Source organism: Hipposideros armiger, unplaced genomic scaffold, assembly GCF_001890085.2.
Source record: "Hipposideros armiger isolate ML-2016 unplaced genomic scaffold, ASM189008v1 scaffold_621, whole genome shotgun sequence".
Lineage (NCBI taxonomy): Eukaryota > Metazoa > Chordata > Mammalia > Chiroptera > Hipposideridae > Hipposideros > Hipposideros armiger.
The window spans coordinates 721,732-747,045 of NW_017731971.1; the positions used below are offsets into that span (position 1 = coordinate 721,732).

Here is a 25,314-nt window from a genome sequence, read left to right on the forward strand (position 1 = left end):
CTGCCTCGCCTGGGAAGAGCGCAATGATGGTGCCAACTTGGGCCAGTGAAGCAACGTCCTCCACAAATAGACTGAAGAACAAAAGGAGAGCAACTTGTCTGTTCCCCTTCCCCCAATTCCCCAGCACTATTTCCATCCCCCAATTCTCCAATAAAAATCTTAAAAAAAAAAAAAAAGTCCCCCCCCCAAATATATATAAAGAAACATTTCAATTTGATAAGTTTTTAAAACTGAGGCCAATAATAAATATGCCTTTGTTTATTTATTCATTTACTTACTAAAGAATTGGAAAGTGGGTTGTTTAATTACATTTATATAGCTTCATTACCTCCTCATGACAGAAGAAAGTGATGGGAAAACATCAGAAGAAGTTAAATTACAAATGAAGGATAATGTATACCACTAATTAGGAAAGCTAAGAAAATATTAGGTTATATCACAAGACTTGTTATCGCAAGCCTAATTCTATTACAAAATAAATGTTCTATTCATAAGGGAAAATTTAGAAAGAGCTGAATAATTTAAAAACACTTTCTAAAATTAAAATAATCCTCATCCACTGTTGATACTTCACTTCTAAAAATCCACAGAGTAGAATTAAAAAGTTATTTCTTTATATATAAGAAACCTACCTACCGTTTATTTTTGTAAGACAGCTAATCGGACCTGTTTCCTTATCTTATCATTAAAAGACTTTTTTTTCCCCCAAAGCTCAAGAAGACTTCAATGTGTGGGCCCTCTTTATTTCAGCATCGATCTCACTTGGAAAACTGTTAAGTACAAAAATTTTACACTGTGTTATATCCTCCTTTGGATCCTCTAAAATTTTGGAGTAATTCTGTAATTAAATTCCACTTGAAGTAATTATACTTCTGAATTTAGCCTCTAAGTTATCAGCCACCCTCCCAAACGCCCCACCCATCCCCCAGAGGGCTACTGAATACTTCTAAGGCCAATTTAACATTAATCAAAATATTCTATTGTATTACTTCCTAAAACCATTCCAGTATTTAAGAGTCTTTGAGACGGGCTGGTGGGCCCAACTACATTACCTCTTTATCTTTTAGTCCCAGGAGCAATACTTCTTCCATAAGGGTGAGGCGGATATCCTTGGCGTCTCCAGAATCTTCACTGTCTGTACTTCTGTCTTGATTAGCCGTGTCTTCCTCACTTTCTACCTTCTTTTCGGGGTTCTTGCCCACTTTAGTGCGATGGGCCCGGTGAGTTAAAGTGGTCATGCTGAACGGTTTCTGGAGGGGTGCCAAAAAAAATATATATATCTATATGTGTGCTTATGGAAATAAACACACATAGATATTCACACATGTATATTAAAAAATAGTCATAAATTGAAATACAGAAAGGAAGGAGTGATGACCAAAAATTAGGTGGGTAACACATTATCTTTCCAAATTACAATAGCTTCAGTCCACAGGAGGCATTGACAAGAAATCAAACCAGTAATTTTAAAGACCAGCAGAAATGGTCATCTTTTAAACCTGTTTATTTCTTGTGCATCATCTATAACCCAGGAGTGACTGACTATCATTGTGACTCCTCTTTCACAAAATGGATCTTCCTCAAGTTAAATAATATGGGACAGCAAAAAGCTGTGAGCGTCCAGCCCCAAAATGCATATCATACTTTATATATAACTTCCATAAACATTCTATGGTACATTATAAAACATACACCAAAATTATAAAGTAAAAAAGCTTTAAAAATCTAAATAGAAATACAGGTTCTAATATTTTATTCCCAAACCCTAATGTCATGCACTCACTGAGATCACTAGTCTAGAGAGGAACGTTCAGAAGTTCATGTGTAGTAGCCATATAGCCAGAAAACTTTCCTTTCAGTCCCCAGCTAACCATCTTGCAAATACACTAAGAGCTGCCAACAAAAAATACTGGCAAGAGAATGATAAAAGATTAGCAAACTCTCAGCTACAAAAAAAAAAAAAAAAGGAAAGCACATGCCTTTATTCCATGCACCAGTTTTAAAAATCGACAGTCAAGAGAAATTGCACTAAATCATCTATGATACAGTTTCAAGTTAGCATACTTCATTTTAGATCAATGTATTGCCTGCCAGTTTTTAAGATGATAAGACAATGCATATTTTTAATCAGCAATTATTGAAAAGAATATCTTTCTCAACATCAAAAGAATGCATTTGAGAATCTCTGTGACTGGAACCCATTCTACTTTCTGGCAATTATATTTCCCATTACTTCCAATTACTGTGAACAAACCAGTTCCTTTCACATCTGCTTCTTTGTACATGCCGTTCTATCCCTTTCCCTTACTCTTTAAATTCTACCCATCCTTCAAATTCTACCCATCCTTCTACCCATCCTTCAAATTCTACCCATCCTTCAAAGACCTTCTGAGGACCCACTGCAAAGGCTTAAGTGAATCTCCTTCTCCACTATCCATATGTCCCATGGCCAGAACTGGTTTCTCTCTCAGTTGTACTTTCACAGAACTTTATTTATACTTACTTCCTTTACAGTATAATTATAGTCTTTCTTTTGGTATGGCTGTCTCTCAATTGTAAACTTCTTGAGGGCAGGGATATTATCTTCTTGGGTTTTTTAATTCTCCACAGCAACTAGCACAATGTCTTTAACGTTGTAACTGCTCGATAAATATACACTGATTAAAATGAATATTCAGAAATGCATGTGAACATTTAAAACCCAAATACAAATGAAGTGACTTAACAAAAGAGTCTTTGTACGGGGGCTATATTTCGAATGTAATTCCTGGTGGGAGGTGGGAACAGTGGAGGAAGAGAACCACGAAATAAATGCTTCAGGGCATTAACTCTATCTGGCTCTGTGAATAGGGCTTATTTTCTAACCTAATCCGAGAAACTTTAAATCTTCGGGGGGAAAAAATAAAGGATTTTCTTTAACAAATGAATCCCCCTGTCCATTTACTAGTTAAAAAACCTATCTGGGAAAAAAAAATGGCCAAAAAATTAAATAAATAAAAACCTTCCTCTCCCCATAAAATAAAAAATTGGGAGTTTTATTCGGATGTTAGGAAATGTATTTTCCCCGTTGCTTACTTACCTGGCGTTACTCCTGGGTTCCGGCCAGACGCAGGTAGCAGCTTGAGCTCTATTTCAGGAGGAAACCCGTCCCCCCACCCCCCACCCCCGTTCTAGTAGGTAAAGAACTTCTCAGCCACGCAGAGAGCACAAACTTCCTGATCCTTCGATGCAGAGAAGGAACAACACATCAGCTTCCTTAGGATCACTAGGCAACCTACCTTGGTGTTTTTTCATTGGACCAATCAGAAACCGCCAAGGTTGAGTCCAGCCAATCGGAGATTATGAGGGGTGGCTCTCCCCGGCTATTGTGTTGCGATCCAGACAACCACCAAAAGGAGGCAGGTTTGAGTTCAACCTGACAGCTGGTCAATCCAATGAAGAAACGTTGGTTAGACGAGAGGAAAGAGGGCTGAGCTCCCCACCCCCATCAAACCGGCCAATCCAAGCGTTCAGTGCGCTAACAGCAGCTGCGGATCTACAAAGGTTTCGGTTGGTCAATCTCAGTTGTAGCAGGTGTGTTACTGTAGCAGTGTATACTGGGACAATTAGGTGAGATGCGTTGGGATACAATAAAGCTAGGAATAAACATTTTTACAGGTGGGTACTAGACTTACAAGGGGATTCACTTCGTAAATTATATAAATGTCTAACCCCTATGCTGTACACTTGAAGCTAATATAAAATAATATTGAATGTCAATTGTAAAGAATAAACATTTTAAAATTGGTTGTTTTCGACAATTAGCTTATCCTTAACTTTCCTGTTCCAGAAAAAACTGATCTGGGTCAGTTTGTAGATGTTTATTTGGCTTACGTTAAACAGGATGGATACATTTGTACCATCACATACATACCAACGTTCTCTATTAGCGTTTGTTCTGGCAAATCCATGGTTAATGTATGCTTTTAGAATGTGGCTGCTGAAACCTCAAAAGGCAAACAGACCGAGTTTCAAGTTCCTTTTTTAAAGCAAAGGAAACAGTCAAAGCTGGAACCAGGTCCCAGGTTTCTCACTAACAGCAAATCTTTTACTCAAAAGTTCTACTCTTGCAAAGTAACATATACTGAAATGATCTCAAAATTAGTGCCTAAACATTTTTTGCTAATTAAATAAACGTTAGAAGCCATGAAAGAGTTTAGATGCTGGATAATATTTTATTTATGCTCCCCAAAATGCCAGATTTCAAAATCTTAGTCATCATTTCATCTTGCAGGAAAAAATGTTTTAAAAAAAGTAAAGCACCTATGTTTAATTGTACATTACATATTGTTAATACACTGTATCAAAGTACTGAAGAACATTGTTTTAATAACAATTGCAAACACAGCTAAATGGTATATTTTTAACATAAGAAAAAGTGAATTCCTTCCAAAATTTAATACCAAAATAAACATTATTTCCTTTAAAATGGCTTTAGAAGGCCTTAAAAATTAATATATTTTTTAAAGAAAGTATCCACCAAAATGGAAGATAGATCAATACTGAGTAGATAATTATGACACTAGTACTTTTGATTTTATTCAAAAGTTCTCTTGGATTTGTTTTAGATAACGTTAAGGATCACAATGTGGTAAGTCAGCTAAAAATTCAAATTTAGTTCACTAACTGCGTCAAGACTACATGTAAGTTTTCAGAGGTAGGGTAAACACACCTTAAAATAGTAACATAGTTTTCTTTAAATGTTGCAGTGAACTTTGCAAACATGGAGAAGAAAATTTTTTATGCATATTCCTTTGGTTCACTAAACTTTCTTCTTTTTGGTGCTGACTTTTGATCAGAAGAATCAAAGTGAGGATGGACCTGTCAAAAGAAAACAATTAGTAAGAACAGGTATTTTCCAGTTTAAATGTCTTAGATCTTTTTCATGTCTCTGGGGTTTCTTTCTTTTTTAAAATTATACCTAACATAACTATTTTCCTGCTAAGTTACCTGGGTTCTTTAAAAGTAGGGTAAATTGTATTACTGACATACTTATATTTTCTCATGGCCACTGAAAGTATGTACTTGCAAAGTATTGGGTTGTTGGAAAAGTCATGACATATTTTTTCTGTTTTTTTTGTTGCAAAAATGCGTCATGACTTTTCCGACAACCCAATATAAGGTCCTCATTAGCGTTGTTGGACTAGACAGATTTAACATTATGCCCTCAAAAAAGTAAAACATTTTGGGGGATGAAAGGAGAAAAAAAGATTTAAAAACCAGATGCAAATTGAGAAACATTCTACCTGGCACAATGTAAAATTTAAATCATGTTTTGTTTTTGTATCCCTGGTCCTGAGCAGGGCCTAATAGTAGACATTTAATGTACACTTTTACATGAAAAGGATGACGAACTAGGGAAATTCCTAACAAGATTCCCTGAGTTACTGAACTTTGATTCTTCTGGGAATAAAAATCACTAAGGATACAAACTGGATTATGATTTTGCTGAAAAAAATCAAGGCTTATTTACTACATTGGGAAAAATGAAAGAACCTAGTACAATAATGAAATGTCAGGTTACTCCATTCGCTTCTTAAGATATGTAAATTGATAATAGTATTAGTCAACTATATATATATATATATATGTATATGTATTTTAAGATTTTATTGAGGGATTGGGAAAGGGGAACAATGTTGGGGAATTCGGGAAGGGGAACAGCCAAATTGTTGTCCTTCAATTCTTGTTGTGGAGGGCACAGTAGCTCAGCTCCAAGTCCAGTCGCCATCCGGCCGCCCACTGGCACTGCCGCTCAGCTCAAGGTGCCGTGTTCAATCTTAGTTGCAGGAGTCAAACCAGCAACCTTGTTATTAGGAGCACATACTTTCACCAGCTGAGCCATCCTGCCACCTGTTGGCAGCTCAGCTTGGGCGCAGCTCACTGGCCCATGTGGGCATCAAACTGGCGACCCTGTTGCTCAGAGCTTGTGCTCTTAACCAACTCAGCCACTCGGCCGGCCCCAACTACATATATATATATATATATATATATATATATATATATATATATATTTAAAAGATTTTTATTGGGGAATTGGGGGGATGGGAACAGCGCTGGGGAATTGGGGAAGGGGAACAGACAACTTGCTGTCCTTTTGTTCTTTAGTCTAGTTGTGGAGGACGTTGCTTCACTGGCCCAAGTTGGCAGCATCATTGCACTCTTCCCGGGCGAGGCAGATCAGTCGCCGGCTTCTGGACAGCTGCTCACTGCGGCTGCTGGCTGCTCACGCTGGCTGCTGGCTACATATGGTAGCCCATGGCAACCCACTGCCACAGGGGCTGCAGCCTACGCCGTCGCCAGCGACTCACAGCAGCTCAGCTCCAGGTTGAGCTGTTGTTCAGCATCTTAGCTGTGGAGGGCAGTGTCACTGGCCCTTATATGTGGGATCCGAACCGGGGCCCTCTGGCGTCCCAAGCCAGTTCTTAACCATCGCGCCACTCGGCCGGCCCCCCAACTATATTTTTGAGATTACCCCTGTAACATTTGATTTTTAAAAATAGTCTTAAGTTTCCAGTTGTCTAATTTAACCTACAAATACTAAAAATCCTAGTTGACAAAATATATTTATCTCAGAAATGACAAATACATGATCTGATTTAGTAAAGTAAGTTTCCAAATATAAAACAATTGTTATAGGATTTAGGTCAGGAAATTTTTTTCCTCCTAAGGTACTAGGAGGAAATGCTATATTTTTAAGGAACATGTGAATTTGGTAACTTATCTCTTTCTACTTCAGTTTAGTCTGAAAGCTCAGTTCAAATGTGTGGCCCAATTTTAGCTCTATATAAATAAAATGGCCTGACTATTCTTGTACTCTCATTTTTTCATTCTATTTTTATTTTCCTGACACTGATTTTTATTCATTTTTAAAATTCCTTCAACTACTTAGACATTAAATACTCACATGGAAAAAATTAATAAAGCAACACAGCACATCTTATTTTTCAATCACCACATTTTTTTAAATCAAATATTTTAAAAAGATTTGGATATCAGAGCTCTGAGATATATACAGGGATATTATCATATTTATCATCTTGAATTTAATTTATAATAATGATATTCTGATACTTGCCATTTTAGTCAACCTGTATTTTATCATAAGACTTACTGTTTGCCCAGATTTGAGTTCACGTCTCTTCCGCTTGTCTTTAGAAGATTTTACTGGTTGATTTCCATTAGCCTCCACAAAGATAGAATAATTACTGATTGGTTATTTCTCAAAGAACAACCAACACTTGATTTTTAACCATGGCTAACTACATGTTTTTTTTAAAAAACAACAGCTTTACTGAGATGTAATTCATATATCATACAATTTGCTATTTAAAAGTGTACAATTCAATGATTTTTAAGGATATTCGCAGAGCTGTGCAACCACCACCAGTCAATTTTAGAACACTGTCATCACTCTAAAAAGAAACTGGACCCTTAGAGCCATCACTCCTTTATTTCCCCATCCTCCCACCAGCTCTCCGACTTTATATCTCTATAGAAATCCCTATTTTGGACTTTCACATGAATGAGATCATATAATATGTGGGCTTTTGTGACAGGTTTCTTTCACTCAGCATGATGTTTCCAAGGTTCATGCAAGTTGTAGCATGGACTGCTACTTCATTCCATTTTAGGGCTGAGTAATATTCTATTGTGTGGATAGACCACATTTTGTTCATCCATTCATCTCTTGATAGACATTCGGGTTTTTCCCATCTTTTGGCTATTGTGAAAAATGCTATATATTCAATTTTTTAAATGAATATTGGATAATGACAAATTATTAGCTGTCATACTACTGTCTAAAAAGACATACTTGTTTTCTGATGCTTGAGATGTACTCTTCAATAACTTTCTTAGTATATATATTATTAAATATTTTCATTTCTTGCCCTTTCCTAACCATAATTCAGTCATGATTCTCAAAATTAGGGTACTTTGGCAGAGAGTTCATATCCAAAAACACAGGCAATTTCAGAAGTGAATTTATGTTCCCAAAGCATCCAAATGTTACATTACAAGGAAATCTTGCCTAATAATTTTTCTTTTTTCAAAGATTTTATTGGGGAATTGGGGAAGGGGAACAGCCAAATTGTTGTCCTTCACTCTTAGTTGTGGAGGGCACAGCTAGCTCAGCTCCAAGTCCAGTTGCCATCTGGCCGCCTGTAGCAGCTCAAGGTGCTGTGTTCAATCTTAGTTGCGGGTGGTTGTAGACCACCATCCCATGCGGGAGTTGAACCAGCAACCTTGTTGTTAGGAGCACATACTCTCTCACCAGCTGAGCCATCTTGCTGCCTGTTGGCAGCTCAGCAGCAGCTCAGCTTGGGCACAGCTCACTGGCCCATGTGGGAATCGAACTGGTGACTCTGTTGCTCAGAGCTTGTGCTCTTAACCAACTGTGCCACTCTGCCGGTCTTGCCTAATAATTTTTTTAATGCTTGCTTTTCTTCCTATATCCTAGTAAAGGATACTCATCCTAAATAGAAGCTGCCTAGAAAGAACGTTTGCTGCTTGGAGACACTAATTTTTGAAATTCTTTTATTTCTTGCTTTCATCAGCATACTACAATAGTTTAATAGTTCTGCCATCTCCAGCACCTAGTAAAATACCTGACACATAGAAGGTGCTTACTAAATATTGGTCCAATATATGAAGTGTTAATTAAGCAAAATTAACTCACATATGGGGAAAAAATGACAAGGTTAGAATGGAAAACAAATCTAAAGAGACACTTACCATTTTATTTTGAAAGATTTTTCCACTTCTTGTTTTGCTTTCAGACACATCAAGTTCAGATGTTTTATTGACTAAGTGCTCAACCTAGAAAAGAAAATAATTACACAAAACTACATAACATAATAAAAGCTTCTCATAACACGATAATAGAGCTCAAAAATTCAATCACATAAAATTCAGGGTCTTGTTATGTTGATTTAATGAAATCAATAATTTTGAGTTGGCTGTCACAAAAAGCACAAAGCTAAAGATAGTGAAACCAACACTAGTGACCATTCACTGAACTGAGAAAGTCCCAAATGATCACCAGGCACTACTCTTCCAGAAGATAAAAACTTTCGTCTGGGGACAGCCAAGTGGCTCAGTTGGTTAAGAGCGTGAGCTCTGAGCAACAGGGTCACCGGTTCGATTCCCACATGGGCCAGTGACTCTGCACCCGAGCTGAGCTGCCACAGAACTGCCAACAGGTGGCAGGATGGATCAGCTGGTGAGAGCACATGCTCCTAACAACAAGGTTACCGGTTTGATTCCCGCATGGGATGGTGGGCTACACCCACCCCCACAACTAAGATTGAACACGGCACCTTGAGCTGAGTGACCACAAGCTGCCCATGGGCAGCTGGATGGCGACTGGAGTTGGAGCTGAGCTAGCTGTGCCCTCCACAACTAAGACTGAAGAACAACAATTTGGCTGTTCCCTTCCCCAATTCCCCAATAAAATCTTTAAAAAACAAAACAAAACAAATTTTGTTCACTCCTACTGGAGAAAGAGGCTGTGCAAAGGGGAACAATCATCTATCCCATTATTTTCAAGTTCATTTTATCTAAATGTTACTTTAAGATTTTACTGTACGTATATGGAAAACAAACTAAACATGTTCTGCTCCAAAGCAACCAAAATGTAAATACAAAGGGTGGTGGAATAAATAACTGCTTAAGACACTATCTAGCTCTCAAATACTGAAATTCTATGAACAGTATTTAGATTTATTACTAAGCAAATATATAGTAATATACTTAAACTTTTCAACATATAATTCCTAGATTTTGTTAATAAGCATTCTTAATAACTAATTTTCTTCTAAAAGACCTAGAATATAATGAGAAAATCTGAGAAATAACCAAATGAACATACAAGCAACAGTCTTGAAAAAACAGGTTAAAAGCGAGATGGAACGATCAACTTTATACCTGAGAATGAGAAATTGAAAGATCTGGACTTTCTTCACATCTCATAATTTCATCTTCCTCACAAATTAAACTTAGTTCTGTTTGAAAAAAAAAAAGAGTTAAAATACTATAAAATTAGATAGGAAGTGAATTAATCTACATTTTCATTAACGTCTTACCTCCAAGTTCAGAAGATCCAGAACGTTTTTTCTGCTCTTCCATTTTAGTTTCAATGTCACAATCATCCTACATAATTATATGAAGAAAACACAATGGACACATTTCAAAAAGTAACTAAAACAACTTGGTAAAAGTATTTATGAACCAATTTGTTTTCTGTGAAGGTTAAATATGGCATAACACTACAAACTACCTTATGCTTGCTGGAAATAAAGTGGTCCTATAATTACAATAACAAGGCAACTTATTTACCCAAAGTATAAAATACTACATTTCTTTAGATTGCAGGGTTGCTTTAAGGACAAATGATAAAAATATACAACTATCTAAAAATGCACGATGGTTGTAAGAACCCTTAGATCTTACTGTTGTTAGAGGGCACTGAATTAGACATGTTCACGCAACGAGCTGCTACTTTAATAGCTCTGGAATTTCCATACAGATGTTACCGTATGCTCTGAATATGCCCCAGCCCTCTTCAGGGAGTTTGCGAAGGATAAGCTCACTCGTGGAGTGGTAGCAATAGCAACAGGCTTAATGTCTACTTTATAAATTAGTATTCTCTTTGTGACGTGTCAAAGAGCTTTAAATATTTTAGAGAATATTACCTAAATCCCAGACATATTTGTTTATAAAGCAAGACTGGGGTCTAGGTTTTAGGAAAAAGATTTCTTCTTTGACTGTGTTGGTCGAAATTGAATTCTCTATTTGTAAGGGTGTGGCCACAGAGCCTCAATCAAAATGGTCAGTCTCTCTCTATATGTACTATGGTCATAATTTAGAATAAAATGAGAAAAGATAAAAGAAAGATGAGATTAAAGAACAATCATGTTGAAGATGAAAGATTTTCTGGGAATGAACACAAAAGCTTTATACTTACATTCATCCATTCATTCAACCAATACTGAGAATGCACACTGGGAAATCTAAGTATTAGGCACAGGAGGACAACAATCAGACACTTTTCTCGGCCTTCCAGGAACTTCCAGGCCGCTTCAGGACTGACTTTCCAGGCCCTGAAGAAGTTCAAGCACAGCTAGTAGGGCTGCTGTAAAAAGGGTTCCAGCATTAGCTGGGGGACTGCAGCAGGTTTTCAAACTATGCTGCAGACTGAGGAGTCTCCACAGAGCCCACTATGAGGGAAGGTCACGTGGTGAGTTTCTGGGCCTCCATGACCATTCCCTGCTTCACTCAGAATAGTTGCGCTTTTAATTTCTGAGAATAATGTTCTTTGCACCAAGATAAAAACTTTTAAACTGTTTGAAGTTTTAAACTGGGCTGGGGCATATTTAGAACGTCCTCTGACATCTGTATGGAAATTCCAGAGCTACTGAAGTGGTGGCTTGTTGTGTGAACATGTCTAATTCACGGGCCTCTGACAACAGTAGGATCCAAGGGTTCTTACAACCATCATGCATTTTGAGAAAGCTGTATATTTGTAACATTTGTCGTTCAAAACAGGCCTATACTTTCTTGAAGGCCCCTTCCAATCTTGAGTTTATGGTTATGATACAGTATTTATACAAGTATTAATGAGAGCTGTTAAAGTCCTAAAAACTGAGTCAAACATTTCTTACTACTAGACTTTATGTTTGTTTAAATATACTTACACTTATATAATGCTTCTGTTCAGCTTCTACATCATCTTTGTTGCTAAGAATTTTCTGAAGTGGTGTTTTTAGTTGTTTTGGTGATAATATGGATGGATCAATATTTTCCACTCGTTCTCTCTCAGTAGTCACTTTGACTCTGAAGGTGTGAAAAGGAGTTGGGACTTCTCCCACATTTAAGTACATAGGCTCCCCTTCAAATATCACTCCTTCACAATCACCATCCTTAAAACCAGGAGGCTGGTAATCTGTGGGTGTGACTGCAAGAGAGTTCAGTATAAACTGTGCTTTTCATGAAACGGAAGAAAATATTATTATAAAAATATGTGCAGATTGAAGAAATTCCACATAGTACTTCTAGAAGGGTGGACAATAAAAAGGAAAAATCACTCTCCTACTATCTCCAAGTTCTTATTTTATTCCCTAAAGATAACCTTTTTCTTTTTCTTCACCTGACTGGCTGTGGGACCTTGAGGAAATTATTGATCAGCCTCAATTCAGTTACCCCATCTGTCAAATCGGGAAAATAATCCTACCTACCTCATTAGGGTCATTGTGGGCATAAATGAAAATGTGTAAAATGCTCAGAACAGAACTGGCACATAGTAAGTATTCAGTAATTGTTAGTTGTTGTTATGTTCTCCTAGAAGATATTGTGCTTGTAAAATATGTAATTTTTATATATAGATCCTTAAAAAACACAAACGAGATCATATTGTTCTGGACCTAGCTGTTTTTAGCATCTTTTTAAAATGTTTTAATATTTATTGGATAACTTAATTTATCAGCACATTCTTTTTAACAGCTTGACCAGGATTCTATTATATAGATGCACCATAATTTATTTACTCAGTCCTCCAATGAAGGACACTCTAGGCTGTTTCCAGTTTGTTCCTAGTTTCACCAATGCTATAATGAAGATCCTTATATACATACAACCTTAAATATTTGTGTTAGTATAGTCCCAAGATCCTTTCTAGTTATAGACTTTCTGGATTAAAGAAATCTGCATTTAATATTTTGATTATTTTCCTTTTTTTTTAGCTGAGCCATCCTGCCACCTGTTGGCAGCTCAGCAGCAGCTCAGCTTGGGCCATGAATCAAACCGGGGACCCTGTTGCTCAGAGCTCAAACTCTTGAGCGAGCTCTTAACCAACTGAGCCACTTGGCCGGCCCTGCATTTAACATTTTGATACTGCCCAACTGTCCTCTAAAAATGTTGCACCGGCCAGCCGAGTGGTGCGTTGGTTTGGAGTTGGCTTGGGACGCCAGCTCTGAGCAGCAGGGCCCTGGTTTGGATCCCACATGAGGGCCAGTGGCGCTGCGCCCTCTACAGCTAAGATGGTGAACAACAGCTCAACCTGGAGCTGGGCTGCCGTGAGTCACCGGCAACGGCGTGCGCTGCAGTGGGGCTGGCTGGCAGCAGGTGTGAGCTTTCTGAGCTGCTGTGAGCTTTCTGAGCTGCCGTGAACTTTCTGAGCTGCCGTGAGCAGCCATCCAATGGCCGGAGAGCAACTGCCTCACCGGGAAGAGTGCAATGATAATAGCAACATGGGCAGGTGAAGCAACCTCCTTCACAACTAGACTGAAGAACAAAAGGACAGCAACTTGTCTGTTCCCCTTCCCCAATTCCCCAACACTGTTCCCCTCCCCCAATTCCCCAATAAAACCTTTAAAAAAAAGTGTGGCACCTATACACATACACTCACAAGTGTATAAAGGTGCCTCCTTTCCCCACTGCACCCTTGCCAATAACATCCGGGTTTACAAGTTTTACTGATCTGGTAAGTGAAAATAGTATCTCACTGTTTCATTTCTTTAAATATGAGTGAGACTGTACCTCTCGTGGATATGTTCATATCACTGGAGAAGTTTGTGTATATTTTAAAGCCCATTTTTCCAAATCTTTTTCAAATACTGATATTAAATGTAAATTTTATAATTTCTATCTATCTATCTATCTATCTATCTATCTATCTATCTATCTATCTATATAACTCAACAAACAACAAATGTTGGTGAGGATGTGGAGAAAAGGGATCCCCCATGTGCTGTTGGTGGGATCGCAAACTGGTGCAGCCACTATGGAAAACAGAATGGAGGTTCCTCAAAAAATTAAAAACAGAACTACCTTATGACCCAGCAATCCCACTTCTGGGTATTTACCCAAAGAAACCCAAAACACTAATTTAAAAAGATATATGCACCCCTATGTTTACTGCAGTGCTATTCACAATAGCTAAGATATGGAAAAGCCAAAATGCACATCAATAAGACGAAAGAATAAAGAAATTGTGGTACATTTATACAATGGAGTATTATTACTTTGCCATAAAAAAGAATGAAATCTTACCATTTGCAACAATGTGGATGGACCTAGAGAGTATCATGCCAAGTGAAATAAGTCAGGCTGAGAAAGACAAATACCATATGATCTCACTTATATGTGAAATCTAAAGAACAGAATAAACGAACAAACAAAACAGAAATAGACTCATAGATACAGAGAACAAACTGATGGTTGCTAGATGGGAGGGGCCTTAGGGGGATGGGTGAGAAAGATGAAGGGATTAAGAAATACAAATTGGTAGTTACAAACAAAATAGTCACAGGGATATAAAATACAGTATGGGGAATATAATGGATTGTAAATAGTACCTTCATCGTAGTAAAAAAGTTTCATGGTCAAACAAACATCATTAGGTAAAGGTTCTAGATTTTGCATTAGAACATAAATCTTGCGAATGAGGACAATACTTGCTTTCTTGGTGTCGGCAGCTGATATATTAGATTCACTGCTTTGGTTTTTACTAGAAGAGAATCATATATTGATTTCTTTTATGACACCTATAGCTTCTAATAGCATAATTTCATATTTCACTATTTGAGATTCTTATTTCTATTATAGCATTAAGTTGAAAGCTACCCTGAAATGTGTTTTAATGTCACTATTATAAAAGTTTTAATATCACTAATATCACTCTTAATATCATTATTATAAACTCATAACTTAATTTTAAATAAATTAACATGCACTTTATATAAGATGTTTAAAGGAAACAAATGAAGCATTTTAGTTACATTTAAAATCATTCAAGCATACAATGGCTTTCCTACTCTGTGTTTCTCAGTTAAAATAGCATGTAATTAGCCATAGACTCCTGGCTTGCAGCTACTCCAAGGATATTTAATACATCTATACCTTGATGGTTAATTTGGGATGTCTGAGAAGTTTCAGAATTAATCCTGAAGTTTAGCTATATAGTATTAATATGAATAAATGGTAATCTATCATATAAAAACTATAAAACAATACCTCAATAAGTCCATGATTGGTCCATTATTGGTATACTTGAATTTAAATTGGTAACATTCTGAAATTGTCTTAAATAGAAAACATTGCAGTTACATATCTGATATACAGTACTGGCAGCGAAGTAGCTATATACATACTATTTTTGTAGGACTCTTAACGTTTACTTAATAATTTTTTTCTGCCATGTTAATCCTTATTGGTCCACTGAAACATTCAAGTCCTAATAGTCAATTCCCAGGGTTTGGGATTTGGGGCTTCAATTTTGGAGAGAGATTTATTCTCTCACTCATTGCAATTATAAATATATACCAGACAGAAGGTACTCCTTAGCAGGCAGGTAAGGGAGGCAGCATATCTCTTACTTTACTAAAATGACTAAGCACAGGGCTTAAATACTTGCTGTACTGAAACCACAAGCAAGTCATTTAAGCTTTCTAAGTCTCAGTTTCCACAGCTAATAAAAATAGTACCTATCTCATTGGTGGTCGTGAATATTTATCAAATGGAATAATTTATACAGAGCCCTTAATAAAGGGCCTGGCACACCAAGCATTCAGTAAATACTATTCTACAGTTCATCAGCAAGGTTTATCTTTTTCTGAAAGAAAAAAATGTGCAGCTATAAAACATCTGAAAATAAGCGAACACTTATCTGACCAATCAGTTTCTGAACAATCAACTAATTCATAGGCCTTTGCCCATATGAATTTCTTTTGTTGCCATGGACATATATTAAGCACTAATTGCAGGCATGAGTATCAAAGAAATGACATTCCCAGCTCTCTTGAGGCTCTAATACTTTTATTGCTTTCTTTACATTTCATTGCTCACATAGGGATGGGGATCAGCTCTTTCTTTTTTAAAAATCAGTTCTCCCTGACTGAATGAAACACTATAACAGCTATAGTGTAATGGTTAAGCACCCAGATCATAAACTGGCCTTCTTAGATCCAAATTCTGGTTCTGCCACTGTGAACACAGGCAAGAAACCTTGTATCTAGGTTTCCTTATCTATAAAGTAGAGATGATAATGGTAGTTACCTCATGAAGGTTGTGATGAATCAAAGAGATAATGCACAGATAGAAAGCCCCAAAGAACAGAGCCTAATAACAGTAAGGACTCAATCGATTTTTTCCTTTTGTTTCTTGTCTTATGGTTTTTCTTTTCATTTCTTGTAATCCCTACTTTAATTGTCAGGTAAACAGGTAGATATGACTGGACTGGGGTGAATATTCAAAGTTTAAGGATGAATTTCTTATTTTCTCAAACTCAACTCCTTTCATAATTCTTTTTTTTTAGCTGAGCTATCCTAGCACCTGTTGGCAGCTCAGCGGCAGCTCAGCTCTGGCCGGGAATCGAACTGCTATTGCTCAGAGCTCAAACTCTCGAGCAAGCTCTTAACCAACTGAGCTGCTCGGCCGGCCCTCCTTTCATAATTCTAATAAAAAAGAATATTATAAAGAACCAGAAGTTGGGAGATTTAGGTTATTTCTAATGGTCTGTGACTTTGTAGCCTAGAATCAGTTACATAATCTCTCTTGTAGTAAGTGTATTAATCTGTTTAAAAATAACAATACAAGCCCTGTCTTACCTCAAAAGTCTTTATGAGATTCAACAGTGAGAGCACATTGATGAAAGCATAATTAAAAGCATGTTATAATTTTTAAGTTATTTTTAGATATTAGAGGCATTTTGTTTTTTTATTAACTTAAACACATTTACCTGAGGGTCTTCTGGATTGGTGTATACCTAATTAAAAATAATTTACAGTTGAGTTAAATAAGGCTAACTGTTCAAGGAGAACTACATGTTTAGGCTAAACTATTAAATAAACTCAGCAAAATAAAATACAAAACGACCCCCCAAAGTACTAATTTGTTACTTTTTTCCATTGAACAGATCAGTAGTTTGAATAAAATGACATAATTAATTGATGGTTTTAGTATTATTTAATTAAGCAAAGCTGAATTTGACAGTCTTTAATAAATATACAATTTAAAAATACTTACAGCTAGAACAACCATCCTTAGCTGAAATACAACAAAAAACAAAAATCTTACTTTTATTGTATAAAATACTTTTTTCATGATGGATCATAAGAATTTTGTCCTATTTCAACACTTATTCCTCGTAAGAAATAACCTTGCAACAAATAGACTTCATATGATGCATATAAAGCAATATATACCTTAGTAGATATTCGTCTCTTTTCCCCAAAATGTCTATTTTTAGTTGGCTTACTGAAGATTGAAATTCATGTCGTTTACTTAAGCAAACAGGGGGATTACTGCCAGTTACAAGGAAAATACACATTGTGAAAGAACACGTTAAACCTTACCAACATAGCTGATTTTGAAAGGTAAAAAAGTAGAAAGTTTAGAGCCCTGTTCATTTAATAAAGGGAAGAGGCCTTGGAGAACATAGGAGTCACAGTCACTCAAGTAACCTGCCAAAATCTAAGAGTCATCCTTGATTTGAATCTTTTGCTTATATTCCACAAGCAATCCATCAACAGGTCTAGTCAGAACTACTACCAATCCCATCCTAAATCTTTCCTTTTTTTTCTCCTCCTCTACCATTCTGGTCTAAGCCACCATTTTATTTTTTTTAACCAGTACTTCAGTAATAAATTAAGTGTAATTCCAATTTGTTCTTCTTCTACAGTATATTCTCTAAATAGCAGCCAGAGTGAGTTTTCTTTTAATTTAACATATAAATCAAATGCTGTTGTTACATTTCTATTCAAAACCTTCAAATGACTTCTTTGCACCTAAAATAAATTTCAAACTCCTTACCTACACAGCCCTGAATGCTTTGGCCCTGCCTATCGTGTATGGTAATTGACATTACATTTGTAGAATATAAACTTGGAAAAAAAGGATGAAGAGATACTGACTTACATATTTTTTCTTTAAAGCATCATAGCATCCTAGCATCCTGAAAAATAATCAAGGATTCATTTTTTGAGTGAATGCATTTCCAGAAAGTAGTTCTTTTAATCAGTCTGCATGTTATCTCATTACTAAATAATACAAAATTTTCTTATTAAAGCTCCCTCTTTGTTAACTAGATTAAAATAATAAAATAAAACATACAATGTGGCAGAAATTTAAAAATGTTGATAGGGATGGTAGGGAAGGTATAAAGTAACTGAGAGCTAGTATTTGTGGAGGGGACAACAATAGGAAAATGAAGCCTGCTCACGGAACATAAAGGAAAATTTTAATGCAAAAATCCAAAGAGCTGCAAAAATGGTATCCAGTGTTAAAGGAGGAATCACTAAAACTGGGTTAAACACCAAAACAAGGTACAAAAGGTACAAAAAACTGTGATTTAAGAATATTCTATTGTTAGGTATTCTTTTACTTACCACTTCACTAACTGTGTGGATCCTGGACAATGTTTATCTTGTCTCAGAATTTTGACACAAAGATCTACACACAAAAATGATGATATAAATATAGAGCTACTTAAGATTAGTAAACAATTAGAAACTTAAAATGAAGATTATTTTCTTTAGCTGTATATTTATTATCAGTATATTATTAATGGCAATTAACTTTCAAATAATTAGTATTAATATAATTAGAGGTTATACAGAAACAATCTTTTTATCCTTATTATAAAATGGCATCATAAATTATTAGTATGTGTGTTGATGGGTAGAAAATTTTCATTTTTAAAAGCTATAGAATACTGCAAGTTAGATATAATGCTTTTATGCCATTGTTATCTAAAAGTCTTAGAATATTTGCTATGGACCTTTATCCCAGTAAAATACTTGTAAAAGGCCAAGAAATTCACTGGATAGAGCCCTGCAAAGAAGCATCATGTAATACCATGTAAAGAGCTGAGAAGATCTCTGTCTCGGGTTCCTTATCTGAGAAACAGGGATAATATCTAACTCATAGGTCTGTAATGTGAATTAGAAGATATCACACATAACATAGTGCTTTGCATTTCGCCTACCACATAGTTGGTACACACTATTATGCATAATATTATGTACATATTGTGTGCTGGGCAGTAAGTTATTATTGTAGTGTACCTAAACTATTTTCACATAAGAACACACACCACCACTGTAAAAAGCTATAAATAATAGAATATTTGTATCTATTTACTTCCTCATTGTAAGAGTAATGTCAAATGAAGTTATACTTGAGAAAATGAAGAAAAATTTTTATGATTAAGTGCTTTCAAAGGCATTGAACATACTTTTTATTTTTTTTAGCTAAGCCATCCTGCCACCTATTGGCAGCTCAGCGGCAGCTCAGCTCGGGCCAGGACTCAAACCACTGTTAAACCACTGTTGCTCAGAGCTCACACTCTTGAGCGAGCTCTTAACCAACTGAGCCACTCAGCCAGCCCCCTGAATATACTTTTTAAAAACCACTTAGATGTCCACACAAAAACTTGTACATGAATGTGACATTATTTATAATAGACAAAAAGTGGAAACAACCCTAATGTTCATCAACTGATGAATGGATAAACTGTGGTATATATCTATATGGAATACTATTCAGCAAAAAAAAAAAAAGAAATGAAGTACTAATCCATGCTACAATATGGATGAACCTTGAAAACATCATGCTAAGTGAAAGAAGCCAGTCAGAAAGGGCCACATGTTGTATGATTCCATTCACATAAAATGTCCAGAATAGAAAAACTCATAGAAATGGAAAGCAGACTCATGGTTGCTTAGGACTGGGGAGGTTGAGGGAAATCAGTGACTTAATTGATATAGGGTTTCCTTTTGCAGTGATGAAAATATTCTAAAATTGATAGTGATGATGTTTGCAAATCTTTGAATATGCTAAAAATCTCTGACTTGTGCACTTTAAATGAGTGAATTGTCAGGTTGTGAATTACATCTCAATAAAGCTGTTACTAAAAAACAAAATCTTTAAGTAAAAAATTATAGTTTTAGAGCAAGCAAAAATAAAATTAACTATGTTTAAAGTTTTAAAATAAACATTACATTACCATCTACATATCTTGTTCCATAAGCATATTCTGGAAAAATGCCTCTCAAATACGTGATGCAGGATATTGAAATTGCTAGGAGCCGCTTCACTAACATCAAAGACTGCTGCACAGAAGATATCTTATTGGGAAATGTCAATGCACTCTAAATTCAAGGAAAATTAAAACATTTTACTTAGATTTATTAAAAATAAAGTCTTCCTGAATTTGTAAATCTAATTCTGCAGAAGCATGGTACTCTCCCAAAGAATTCCTAACAACAGTGCTTAGAAATCCCCAGAAAGTCAGTGTGGCTTCTAAGATTTGAGGGTGTTTCCAGGGTAGCAGCCTAAAGGTAACATGCAAAAAGTGTTTAAGAATCTTTTTATGATTTCACTGGTATGTGGGATATAAAACTGAAAGCAACAAAGGAACAAGACAAACACATAAAGAAACAAAAACTCATAGACACAGACACAAGTTTAGTGATTACCACGGGGGAAGGAGGGTGGCAGATGAGGGTAAACAGGATCAAATACATGGTGATGGAAGAACTGACTGTGGGTGGTGAACACACAATGTGATATATAGATGATGTATTACAGAGTTGTGCACTTGAAACCTACGTAACTTTACTAACCATTGTCACCCCAATAAGCTTTAATTGAAAAAAAAATCTTTTAAAAACTCCCCCTGCAGGTTAACTGTCTAAATGCATACATAATACATGGATAGATGACACTCTGTAATGCAAGATCTGTGCAAAAATGACAATTTTATCTTTGTGTGTGGGGCACGGATATTCATTTTCTAGGAGTGGACTGCTATGAATGACAATTTCATTAAAGCAACAGAACAGCATTCATTAATAACTAATGTAAACTCAATCTGAACAAGTGATTTAATGTAATGCATCAAACATCCAATAGAATTCTCCATTAATTCAAAATAGTTTAGCAAAAATCTTCAGTTCCTGAAACATGGTATTTCTTTCTTTCTTTTTTTTTTTCTTTAGCTGAGCCATCCTGCCACCTGTTGTCAGCTCAGCAGCTGCTCAGCTTGGGCCGGGAATTGAACCGCTGTTGCTCAGAGCTCACACTCTTGGGCAAGCTCTTAACCAACTGAGCCACTCGGCCGGCCCTTGGCATTTCTTGATATCACTAAGCCCTCAAATAGTTGACTTTAACTTTCAAATATAAAAATAGTTGCAACTTCAAGAAACCAAAAAATTAGTTAAATTAAAATATACAAAATTACAAGAAATCATACCATGGAAGTTCTCTTCAGTTGTGCAGTGGCCATCTTCTGATAAAGTATTTTCTTTAATTCAACCTGTACACAAATACAAGCTTTACCTTCAGTTATTTTTATCCCTAATATTCTAATGTACTACATGCAAAGTCAGAAAGAACTTTATGTGACTAAATGAGAGGATTCCTTTACTTAAAATGGAATCTTCAAAAACATATTCATTTTGCTGTACCACTCTTTTGAGTAAGATCCAAATTTTAAGCCATTTGACTGGCAAGCCTTACACAAATGGGTTATTAAGATGGGTTATTAAGACAGCTCTTTATAAGACCCTTTTTTATTTTTTTTAAAGATTTTATTGGAGAATTGGGGGAAGGGAACAGCGCTGGGGAATTGGGGGAAGGAGAACAGACAAGTTGCTGTCCTTTTGTTCTTCAGTCTAGTTGTGGAGGACGTTGCTTCACTGGCCCAAGTTGGCACCATCATTGCGCTCTTCCCAGGCGAGGCAGATCAGTCACCAGCTTCTGGACGGCCGCTCACTGCGGCTGCTGGCCGCTCACACTGGCTGCTGGCTACACACGGTAGCCCATGGCAACCCACTGCCACAGGGGCTGCAGCCTACGCCGTCGCCGGCGACTCATGGCAGCCCAGCTCCAGGTTGAGCTGTTGTTCAGCATCTTAGCTGTGGAGGGCAGTGTCACTGGCCCTCATATGTGGGATCCGAACCGGGGCCCTCTGGCGTCCCAAGCCAGTTCCTAACCATCGCGCCACTCGGCCGACCCTATAAGACCTTTTTAAAAACGCATAATCTTCTATTATTCTTCACAGTGTTCAAGCATTGACAACATTGCACAGGTAGATATAAGGCAATAAAAAACTGTCCCTGCCAAACCCTTTAAAATAATCTCTTAATGCTTGTTTTAAATTTATAATTTCAAAATAACTGAATCAAGAACTTTTCTTCAGTGAACTTGAGCATGGCTATAGATATAAAGTATTGTCCTAATCTGTGGAACAACCACAAAAGGGCAATGGAAAATGCTCTAGATTTTTTGCACTGATTCTGATTTCTCAATTATAACTTTGATATTTTGATGTAAGTTTCCATTTTTGGGGGAGTGTCCCCAATTTCAGTTTTCTTAATCAGACAGTTCATCTAGAAGAGTTCATAGAAGAGTCTATCTACTGTGAACATTTAAATTTGTCCTGATGAAGACCGGACTAGACGCCCGTGTAAACCTACTCTCAAGAACCTCTTCTGAAACATAACTATGTATACATTTTTTTCCACAAATATTTCTCCATTAAAACTTTAAGAAACTTAAAAACAGAAGAAAGGTGACAGAAAAATCAATTTAAACGCAAAAAATAATAACATTAAGAAAGAAAGAAGAAACACACACATATAGTATATTACCGAACCCGTGAGGTCCGCTGCCAGCGACCAGAGCGGCACGCCGACGCGGCACGAGCTTTGCCCCTTGCGCATGCGCCTTCCTTCAACGGTTGCCAGGGGAGCACGACAGTAGCTCTTTGACCCCCGGTGGAGGTCTCCTTTCCCGCCAAGAGCAGCGCAAGGCACGCCGGGAACCCCAAGACCCTGGGGGCCATGTTTTAACTAGAAAAGCGAGGTGCCTGCCGCGGGGAGGTTAAATAATTGTATGTGTGAAGCCTTCCCGATATGGATAGATTTCCTACAATGACCTACACCGCCCTTTAATTAATCATATTAATTTCTGATTACTTTCCAGCTTTGGTTTTGTTGTTGCATCTACCATGTAGTGCATACCCACCTTCCAGTCTCTGTGTCTTCAGGAAACCAGTTGTTCTAGCAGGCTCCAACTTAGATATTTCTACTGTGCTATGTCTGTGTGGACAGCGGATAGCTTTGAATGTAATTAATGTCTTCATTTAGAAACAAAATAATAAAATCAGAGCTGGAAGGTAGTTGGAGATTGTCTAGCAGTATAAGCTTGTTAGTTTACAGATTAACATAATCAAATAAATTGTTAGTGTAAATGTATTGTAATTATTAATAAACATTGATACTTTTTGCATTACCAGTTAGAAAACAGCCACTCCAGATGTGAAAAGATTTGCCAATCATCATTCAAGAGAGGAATGAAGACTAGAACCCTGTTTTCAGGGTCAAAATTAGTGAAAATCCTGGTCTAATATTTTGCTTTATATTTCTCTCACAGAGTTTACAAAGGGTTTTCACATTTCACTATCTTATTTTTCTGTCTAACTCTTACTTTACTCCTTCTAATTAATTACCTTGTGAGGAAGTTACAAATATTACTCCTGTTTAAGAGATGAGAAAACTGATTCTGGTAAAGTTGGTTGCCCCAGATCACAACTAATTTCAGCATTGGCAGAGGGGTAGCCACTGCACTACCTAATGGTGACATATTAAGTTTATGATATGGTGCTTCATATTAAATTTATTCTGAGTCATTAACAACTATCGAAAAAAGCAACCAAAAAAGTAAATGGCCAATCCGTGAATCATAGAATCAGCATAATGCTGTAGAGGAGGAATAATTTCTCCTCGACTTTCTTAAGGTCTCTGGTTACAATTAAACAGCAAGGGAGTTTGCACAAGAAAAATGAAAATCCAAAGAAGCAGAATTGAATGCTTATATACTGAATTAGACAAAGAGTAGTCAATTGTGAAAATGCGACTAGGCACAAGGGCTTGGGCTGGGGTAGTGAAATGAATGGAGAACTGACTAGGAAGATAAAGGTTAGTTAAACCAAGTTTGTACAAATGTATCTCGGCCTCCACTTCATGTTCTTGGTGGTAAGAATATCTTTCCTTCTCGTATAGGCAGGACATCTTTCACATGGGAATTTCATCTCCCGTTTTTAAGAAAAGGATCAGAATGTCCTTCTTGCAGCTGCTGTTTTTCAGTCAAAATAGTCAATATGCCAGAGCAACATATTTTGGGGTGGTGTGTTCTGAACTCCTTCAATGCAATTGCTAATTAGTGATTTAACCAGCTACTATATCACTGACTATATTTTGAGGATGAGGGTGGAGAAATGGGTGGTGGTGGTGCCAGAGGCCTTAAGCACCACCTGCCGTAATAGTAAGTATATAGATACCATTTAAAATTGATGTAAAAAAATAGCAATACAAATATGTTAGAAACCTAAAGGTAAATACTAGAAGAAACAGCTAAAAGAATTATCATCAACTTAAAAATATTACTGATTTTTTAAAATATGGGATGTTAGGCTCTTATAGATAAAACAACCTTCAGTCATGCACAGTGTTAATGACAGAACCATTTTGAATGTGCCTCTGAATTGTTTAATAACAGCTACTAGGTATTGCAAAGAACAACATTTTTGCTCTCTAGAAATTGATAAATTCTTGGTTATATTACACAAGGACTGCCAAGATACACATGTACTATAGATAAATTTTTATACAATTTATCATTTGCTATTTGAAATTGTTGGGAGCAAAATCCTTTCCTCTAGCCCCTTAGCTTTAGTACTTGGGGGCCTGCAAATTAAGCTGACAACAGATTAGCAAGAGAAAAAAAAAACACCATTTAATTATGTACATCTCCATAGGAGTTCACAAAGCAATGTGACTCAAGGGTGTGGTTAGAATTTGGAGTTTATATGCCATCTTAATAGGGGATGGGGAGGGGCAGAGGGGCACTTATGGGACAACAAATAACTTTTAGGAAAAATAAATAGAGCCTTAGGAGAATAAATGAAATAGATGAGTTTTATGACAATGTCTGCGTAGGTGGTTTTTTGTTTTTTTAGCTGAGCCATCCTGCCACCTGTTGGCAGCTCCACAGCAGCTCAGCTCAGGAATTGAACAGGCAACCCTGTTGCTCAGAGCTTGCTCTCTTGAGTGAGCTCTTAACCAACTGAGCCACTCTGCTGGCCCAGCTTAGGTGTTTTATCCAGTGGCTGACTTGAGCTGACTTCTCATCTTTGGTGAAAAAAGTCAATCTTCTCTTGTGAAACTCCTTGGTTGTGTGTGTGTGTGTGTGTGTGTGTGTGTGTGTGTGTGTGAG

The 25,314-nt window shown here is 36.7% G+C and overlaps 2 protein-coding genes across 3 annotated transcripts in view; both read right to left on the minus strand.

Annotated features, from left to right (window-relative positions):
* GOLPH3L (golgi phosphoprotein 3 like) overlaps positions 1-3,274 on the minus strand; it is a 42,146-nt gene extending 38,872 nt beyond the window's left edge. Inside the window, exons 1-3 of one of the 2 annotated variants that reach the window (XM_019625382.1) lie at positions 3,080-3,274; positions 2,504-2,639; positions 1,053-1,250 (exon numbers count right to left, since the gene is read on the minus strand). In XM_019625382.1, coding sequence (XP_019480927.1) covers positions 1,053-1,238 — 186 coding nt within the window. In that variant the 5' untranslated portion in view covers positions 1,239-1,250; positions 2,504-2,639; positions 3,080-3,274. The remainder of the gene's footprint in view (positions 1-1,052; positions 1,251-2,503; positions 2,640-3,079) is intronic. The other variant, XM_019625383.1, reaches the window with a different exon arrangement.
* An 897-nt stretch (positions 3,275-4,171) lies between these two features.
* HORMAD1 (HORMA domain containing 1) lies at positions 4,172-22,901 on the minus strand. Its single transcript, XM_019625380.1, has 15 exons — positions 22,689-22,901; positions 21,290-21,352; positions 20,042-20,186; positions 18,423-18,486; positions 17,953-17,989; positions 17,062-17,082; positions 16,775-16,801; positions 15,052-15,119; positions 14,394-14,545; positions 11,736-11,995; positions 10,125-10,191; positions 9,967-10,043; positions 8,776-8,859; positions 7,154-7,225; positions 4,172-4,860 (listed from the first exon to the last, which is right to left on the minus strand). The coding sequence occupies exons 1-15, from the start codon at positions 22,758-22,760 to the stop codon at positions 4,780-4,782; spliced, it is 1,290 nt and encodes a 429-aa protein (XP_019480925.1). The 5' UTR covers positions 22,761-22,901; the 3' UTR covers positions 4,172-4,779.
* Positions 22,902-25,314: the final 2,413 nt, after the last annotated feature.

What these genes read in the sequence shown, in the direction of transcription:
- HORMAD1 (XM_019625380.1), bottom strand. Translation starts at nt 22,760, where the DNA reads ATGCGCAAGGGGCAAAGCTCGTGCCGCGTCGGCGTGCCGCTCTGGTCG. An exon ending in TGGAACAAGATATGTAGATG is followed by an intron (nt 18,487 to 20,041) that starts GTAATGTAATGT and finishes TTTTGTGTGTAG; the next exon opens with ATCTTTGTGTCAAAATTCTG. An exon ending in CCAATCATGGACTTATTGAG is followed by an intron (nt 14,546 to 15,051) that starts GTATTGTTTTAT and finishes ATTCTCTTCTAG; the next exon opens with TAAAAACCAAAGCAGTGAAT.